This window comes from Helianthus annuus, chromosome 4 (genome assembly GCF_002127325.2).
Source record: "Helianthus annuus cultivar XRQ/B chromosome 4, HanXRQr2.0-SUNRISE, whole genome shotgun sequence".
Taxonomy (NCBI): domain Eukaryota; kingdom Viridiplantae; phylum Streptophyta; class Magnoliopsida; order Asterales; family Asteraceae; genus Helianthus; species Helianthus annuus.
The window spans coordinates 137,464,817-137,473,014 of record NC_035436.2 but is presented as its reverse complement, the minus strand read 5'-3'; the positions used below and the strand labels follow the sequence as shown (position 1 = coordinate 137,473,014).

Below are 8,198 nucleotides of genomic sequence, written 5' to 3'. Positions count from 1 at the left end.
TTACATAGTAGGTAGAATCTGTTTCTTTATTCGGTGACCGGATGGATGGACGATTGTCTTATAGAGCCGAAGTTTTCCAAGTGTGATGTGGCTAACGGGTTATTTGGACTAGAGATTGTTTTTTATTTCTTCCCTACCGGCTGTTTTCGGTGATGTATCTCTGTTTTTTTTCTTCGCAAAAATAAATAAAAACCAATTACCACTTGTATATCCCATTTGTTATACTCGCCAAATATCTACTTTTCTGCACGTTCTTCGACCAACAGAGACTCTCACGTATAACTTTTCCCACAGAATTCCCACTTATAGTATGTCAATTTGCTCCACATATACTGGATCCCGCCTTTTCAGTTCTTCCTTGACCAAACACCATAACCTTTTTAAGATATGTTAAACAATGCTTATTGTGTAACAGCCAATCATATATTCAACACTCTTAACACAACTCTTGTTTAATCAAAACATTATTTAACTTTTCATAATCATAAAGTCAACCATACCAACAACTATCAATATTTTCATGGCTGTCCCTGTGGTGGGCGGGTAGGACCACCGGCCAGGGTCTAATATTTCGAATAGCACGTTTTTTATGAAAAAACCCGATATGTATATGTTAAATATTTTTTTAATAGGGTATATACGTATAAACACTAACATAGGCCCACTTACAAAACCATTCTTATGGTTTAGATTAATTATTAGCCCATTGACATTAGGTTTAGACTTTTAGTGAGCTCGATACCCAATTTCGTTAAGGTCTAAGGGCGTCCGGTGTGGTCGGCAAAGTTGAGCGGCAAAGGGTGTTTGCCACGCGGGAACACCGCCGCCAACCCCTTTGCCGCGCGGTAAACTTTGATGAATCGGTGAGGGGTTGCCGAAACGGTGAAGGGAGGAAGGAGAGAGAGGGGGTGTGTGTGGTGGGGTCCATGCCATCTCAACCAATCACACCTTTTTCTTTTTTTTGAAGTTTACCAATTCACTAAGTGTCTAACCATTGCCAACACTTTTCAGCATAGTTTAAACACTTTTCAGTTATTGACGTGACACACTCTGATTGGTTGATTTTTAAGTTTACCACACTCAAGTGATTAACCATTCCTTATACCCTAAGACTGGCTCCAATGCGCATGGGGGGATGCATTTGATGAGTTGGCATGCTATACTTGGGAAAGATGGAGTGAAGTGAAGATTAAAATGAGGTGCATGTATGTGGGGAAGTGCATCCAAGTGCAGAGAGAGAGAAGGTGGGCTCATTCATTAATAAATCAATTTTAAGCTAAAAAAAAAGAAAAAACAGAGGAGAGAGGATGCATGTGGAAATGATGGGTTGGAGTTAAAAAGAGGAGAGAGAGTGCATGTGTTAAGAATGTGTAAAAAGCTGATGTGGCAGTGATGACTAGCATGCATGTAGTAAATGCAGGCCGATGCATTGCAGACATTCTAAGGGCACGTTTTTTTTAAACTCGAACAGGGTACACGAATTCTCAGGGTCGGCCCTGAATATTTTGATAGTTATATTTTAAATAAATGTGAGATATATTGTCAAAAGGCTTGCACATATGTTAAAGTTTAGGAAACAAATGATTTAAAAAAATTGACTGGAAACTTTGGATTAAATAACTTGTAGTGGCGTTCGTTGGTATTTTTATTATATAAGGTATGAAAATACATTCAGTTGTAAGCCAGCTTTGGAACAATGGAGTCTACCCTTATCACATGACATTGGGACTTTAAGTTTACTATTATTTAAATACAAACCATTTTGACCAACAATTGGGAATGTATTGTTGAAGAAATCAAGTGGCTAAAGCTTTTAAATGCTTGTATATGGTGCAACACCTTTTCTATTGTGGTTAATACAGTCTACATGCACAGTTTTCTTATATTTATATGTATTTTCTATATAAAGATGAGATCGTTGTAAATACATATTGTTATTGTCGTATTTGTTAATGATCATGAAGTAACAGTTTTGTTCTTTTATCGGTTTAAGAATATGCAACTTTTGTGTAAAGGAACTGAAATAGCACAATGTTAAGCTCTTGTAAAGTATATAATAGGATTTCTAAATCATGTGGATACTACATGTGCTTATTAGTTTTTTTTTACACTTTTAATGTGTATATATATAGGGGAGGGTTTAAATTAAAACGCTAACTATTGTGAGAAACATGAGAACGAATGAAAAAAGCATAAGAACTTGGTCCAAAACAATTCAAATTCAAAATTTCTTTTTACAGTTATCATTATTTTTCAATTACAATGTTAGAAATTCAATTTACACGTTCAAATTTACGTGAATTCGTAAATCAAGAAAATTTACACGTGTAAGTTTGCCATTTAAACATGCGTAAATTTGTTATATTTACACATGTGTGAAAATCTAATAATAGTGATTTTGAGAGAAAAAATGAATTATTTGATGTTGTAAATTCTTTTTTTGATATATTATTACAATGAGTGTGGTATTAAAAAATTGATTTTGATTGGTTTTCTTCATTCGTTCTCATTGTTCTCGCTATTTTATAGCATTCTCAAGATAATATTTTATAATAAGTGTCTCTAGCTTAATTTAGCATTCTTAATTTAGCATTCTCAAGATAATATTTTATAATGTTTTTAAGTGCCTCTAGCTTAAGCTTCTTGAAAGGATCAAAGGTTGATTTGATAATCCAATGATTCTGGTTTCGGTTATTCTAGTATTTATATGATTCTGATTCAACTTTAACTAATTAAAGTTTTTTTTTTTTTTTTGAACGGCACTTTAACTAATTAAACTAGTTTTAATTGTTTTAAAAGAGTAAATTGTCATTTTAGTTCTTGAGTTTTGTCCAAATTTACCATTTTAATCCAAATAGTTTTTTTTTTTTTTTTTTTTTTTTTTTGCCTCTGGGTTCCTGACTTTTCCCTTTTGTTGCCATTTTGATCACATACACTAACTCCATCCAAAAACTCCATCTTTAACCAGGGGTATTTTAGGGATTTTCATTTTAAATGTTTTCAATTGCCATTTTGATCCAATTCCAAAAAATCAAAAAAATTTCAAAAAATCAAAAAAATTCCAAAAAATTCTAAAAAATCATAAATATTCTAAAAAATTCTAAAAAAACCAAAAAATCAGTTTCGGCGCGAACCGTTTCGACCCGTACCGTTTCGACCCGAACCGTTTCGACGCGAACCGTTTCGACGCGAACCGTTTCGAGCTGAACCGTTTCGACCAATTGAAAACATTTAAAATGAAAATCCCCAAAATACCCCTGGTTAAAGATGGAGTTTTTGGATGGAGTTAGTGTATGTGATCAAAATGGCAACAAAAGGGAAAAGTAAGGGGACCCAGAGGCAAAAAAAAACTATTCGGACTAAAATGACAAATTTGGACAAAACTCAGGGACTAAAATGACAATTTACTCGTTTTAAAAAGACTTTTTATATTTTTTTTGAACGGCCAACGAATCCTCCAAATGGGCTACTGGCGAAATTCACCACATCAGGATAAACTCGCCTCCGAACCGGGGAAAACCCTCACTTAGGGCCGAAGCCCGTGAACACTCGCCCGAAGGCGCGACAGTGTAGTGAGGTAAAACCCGCTCAGTTCAAGGATCGAACTAGCGATCTCCACCTATTCGCCTAGTCTCCCATCATCACCAGGTGCCGCAGAAAATAATGAGGAAGGCAGGAATCGAACTTGGGTCCCTTAGAACACCAAGACTCACCCTTACCACTCCACCACCACCTCATTGGAAAAAAAACTTTTTATATTAAAAGTCAAAACTATATATCCAAAGTCAAAACTGTTTTTGGACCCAAACCTTCAAACATGAGCTGCCCCAAAGGCCTGTTCTTACCCTCTTAGCCCTTCAAGACCGATTAAAAACAAGATCTGTATTGGGCTATAATTTCAAGATAAAGGCCCATGACACATCATTTGTGTACTTATATGTCATTCCACTATTCTTCAGGGGGCAATAGTGATAACAACTCAAATCATTTGCAATCCTTCTTAAACCCTAGCCCCTTCTCAAATTAGGGTTTTGCGTCAACTCCTGCACAAATTCGATCACTCAATGGCTCTAATTGAACCCCAAAACTTGAAATTTTTCACAAACAATGAACACAAATCAGCAATTAATCAGTCAATTCAGAGCCTCTTGGACTCACTCCAAAACCCTAGCCCTAAATTATCCGAATTTACCTCGAAATTTCTCGAATTAATGCAAGCTAAACCCGACCCACATCTCGAAACCATCTGGGTTTTATCCGGTTTAACTTTTCATACCAACAATTCTCAAAAAGATGATATCTTGGATCAAGTATTAGCTGTGAAAGATCTTTTTCATTCGATAACCACCTTTTCAGCTTCGAGTAGTCCTTCGGTTTGTATCGCATTAATCGCACCTGTTATTTATGAACTGTATGCAGTAGTTATTGATTTGAAGAGGAAAGAAGTGGATAAGAAGCAAGGAAAGAAAGCTAGGAGAGAAATTAGGGCTTTTCTTGATGTAATTTTAGGGTTTTTTAATGTATGTTGTGAAGGGTCAGATAGCGATGAGGTTTTCGGGTTGATCGGACCGTTGAATGATTTGGTTTCAATTTGGGTTCACAGTGATGGGAGTGAGAATGGGTCAAAGCAGTTTTTCCCACTTTTGAGTGATGAGGTTATACATTGGGTTAGTGAGGAAAGTGGTGAAAATCTTGGGGTGCTGGCTGGAGCTGTGATTGTGGAGGCGTTTTTGTTGAAATTGTGTTTGATGTTTAGTGACGGGAGTTCGAAACAGGAGCTGCGGAATGAGTTGAGGACTTGGGCTGTTTGTTCCATAACCGGTTTTCATAATTTCTATGTATTCGGTAAATACTAGTTAGTTTTCTCTTACAATTTGACTTTTTTCCCCTGTTTTATTGATGATATATTTTTTTTGATTATATGTTACAAATAGTGGTGGATCTAAATTCAGGGGTATCCAAATATTTGCTCAGGAGTATCCCCGATACATAAAACGGATACAAAATATTTTTTTTTGTACTAATTTTACACTCCGCCGACAAAGTTGGCTACCCCTCCTTTACAAAGTACAAACAATCTTTACACATTGTTATCCGAGCAGTTAACATTTAAACCTTTAACATAGCATTCCGTTTATTGATAAACAACGGGCTGCATAAAATTGCAAACCAACTTATCATGTTGGATGTTAAGTATCTGTTTGATGTTAAAATTTCGACGATGCTATGATCCATTAATTTGTTTTTATATTGTGCGCATATGGTTTCAGATACACTCGTGAAGATGCTGCTGGAACCGAATTTGCCTGTGATGTCTCTACTGGTTAGTCTATTTCTTTGGAATTATGCGTTTTTTTATCCAGTGATAACATGATTATACTTTGTCATTTGGTTTACAGAGTCCTGAAGATGAATCTTTGTTGAGGAAAGTGTTATATGATGTTGTTATATTACCCGACTTTTCATTCCTCCACTTGGACAAAGTAGGCCATATCCCAAACGACTACATAAAGAATAACATTTTGGCTAGACTTATGGTGACCCACGAAGCCATCGAGTTATTGAGGTATGTTAATCTTTTTAACTTTGTCAATTTAGAACCAAACTCCAATATTGAATATCTTATTCTTCAACAACAACAACAACAACAACCATACCCAGTAAATATCACAAATAGCAAAGCTACTTATAGGGTCTGGGGAGGGTGAGATGTAGACAGACCTTGCCTCTATCCCTAGGGATAGAGAGGCTGCTTCCAGAGAGACCCTCGGCTCCAAAACGAACAGCATACCAACACACCAAGTCAAAGAATATAGAAAAAAGAAGTCACCAATACCAAGAAAGTGATCAGTGTGACACTGAATATCTTATTCTTATGAGTGTTTATTTTGTTGTAGGAAAAGCAAAGATTTTACAGAGGCCATTTGTTACACAAATGCATTCGCGGGTTCTTATTTACCCACACTTATCACTAAACTGGTGACAAGTGAGCTTGGCGCTAACGGAAATGCAAGTCAACCTAAAGGATCATCACCTACGGCATTTCTAAGTAAGTCATACTTTTGACTTATACCGTTTCTAAATTGTTTGAACACTTTTGACTGTTGTTCTTTCTCCAGAGTGGATGCTTGACCTCGAGGATCAAGGTCTGAATTTGAGTGATGGGTTCATTTCAAAACACCGTGCAAGATTAGTTCGTTACGGGTCAAGTATGGATCTTGACTCACAGTCCTACAAGCTAAATGCAGGGAAAACAGAAGATGATCTAGAGTTCTTTATCGATAATAAAGGTAAAGATGAAGATGAAAAGATTGATGATGATTCCACGAATGATGCTTTTGTTGCTGCTGCCCGATCTATGCAGTCTGGTACAAAAGAAAGTGGAAAGAAACGAAAAGAAACACGTGTTGGAAAGAAGAAAGATGGAGTCAAGTTTCAAAGGTACAACCTTGTCGACCATTTGGGGTCAAAATCGGGTAAAAATAGCGGTTTGTTGGAGAAAGATGATTCCCGCAGTGAAAGTGAAGTGGAAGATCCCGACTCTGATGAAGATGTTGAGTAAAGGAAGATGATTGAACTTTGAATGAATGTTGAGAGTGTTTAATCTGTCCCTTTTTGATCAATGTATGTTCATGTTAATGTGAGCTACATTTGTAGGTTTATTGTGTACAATTCTTATATGGAAGTTTGATAGGTATAATTGTAATTTAGACGCTGAACTCTATAACAGTTTTTCTAAGTTCAGTTTTGGATGTTTTTTTAACGGCAAGGAATGACGTGCCAACCAACGTTATATCGGGCGCTGTGGCCAAGGTCGACTACTCATAAAAACCCCTTGTTCCAATGATTGTTATATCAATAATATTATTAATATTAATATTTATTCAGGTTTTATATATAATTTTGGCCAAAACAGAATCACTAATTCTAAATTTTGAATAGACAAAACAAACTCATAAAAACCTTTGCTCTATTGATTGTTATATTAACAATATTATTAATATTTATTCAGTTAATTATTATATATAACGTTAACAAAGTATTATAAATATTGATTTAAGCAAAAACCTTCTTGTCATCATCATAGAAAATCACCAAGAGTAGAGATGGGCATAATACCCGGTTCCAAACCCGGAACCGGTTCCAGTTCGTACCCGATACATAGGAGAACCAGGTCCAGGTTCAAAAAACCCAGAGGTTCCTACCCGGTTCCATTTTTTCTCATAATAAATGGGTAGTACCCGGTTCTTAACCCTACCCGGTCTATACCCGTACCCGGTTCCTCTCCTGTACCCGGTTCTAACAGTACCTGGTTCCTCCAGTATACCCGGTATTATGTTACCGTTAGAACCAGTTCTATCCGTTGCCAACTCATTAAATGCATTAAATGCCCAATATATCCGTTAGAACTGGTTTTTATAACCCGTTAATAAACCTAAAACACACCGTTAATTTATTTCAAAGCAAACGATTACAATATTACATAACAAGCCTAACTTAACTAAACATTACTATTAGACTATGTCGGCTATTATTATTATTATTATTATTATTATTATTATTATTATTATTATTATTTATGTATTGTCTAGGGTACCTAAGTGTAATTAGGTGTTCTATATATTCTGATGTAATCTTCCTTTTATTCAATTCAATAAAATTCATTATCTCTGATACATTGATTTGGTATCAGAGCCTAAATCAACTCCTACTTTTTCTCCAGCCCTAATCGGCACCAACTACTACGGAAGAACCTTCTGCCTACGGAAGAAACCTTCTGCCAGCCAACTTCTTTCTGTTAATTAACTTCTGCCAGGTTAACTACTTCTGCTGATATCTTCTGCCGATCAACAATGGCAGCCATTCTCACCTTCTCCAATCAAGAAAAGACTACCCACAATTCCACAAGTTTGCTTTTACCCTTAAACCTACAAATTATGGATATTGGAGATCAATGATTGAATCTTTTCTAACCTCACACAATCTGTTTGGTTATGTCGATGGGACCATTCCGTGTCCTGATCAGAAGGTCACTGTTGATGCAGCAACAACTGATAATCCTAGCTATACACCATGGATCGCGAACGATGCTCATATTCGCATGCTCATCATCTCAACCGTGTCTGAAGATTCGTATCAACATGTTCAGGGAAAAACATCCCGAGAGGTTTGGCTGTCTCTGAAACGGGCTTATGCGC

The 8,198-nt window shown here is 36.2% G+C and overlaps 1 protein-coding gene across 1 annotated transcript; it reads left to right on the top strand.

Annotated features, from left to right (window-relative positions):
* The first annotated feature begins 3,981 nt into the window (after window positions 1-3,981).
* Window positions 3,982-6,769, top strand: LOC110919043. The gene is made up of 5 exons (XM_022163322.2): window positions 3,982-4,845; window positions 5,271-5,323; window positions 5,400-5,566; window positions 5,898-6,049; window positions 6,120-6,769. The coding sequence occupies exons 1-5, from the start codon at window positions 4,065-4,067 to the stop codon at window positions 6,560-6,562; spliced, it is 1,596 nt and encodes a 531-aa protein (XP_022019014.1). The 5' UTR covers window positions 3,982-4,064; the 3' UTR covers window positions 6,563-6,769.
* The last annotated feature ends 1,429 nt before the right edge of the window (window positions 6,770-8,198 follow it).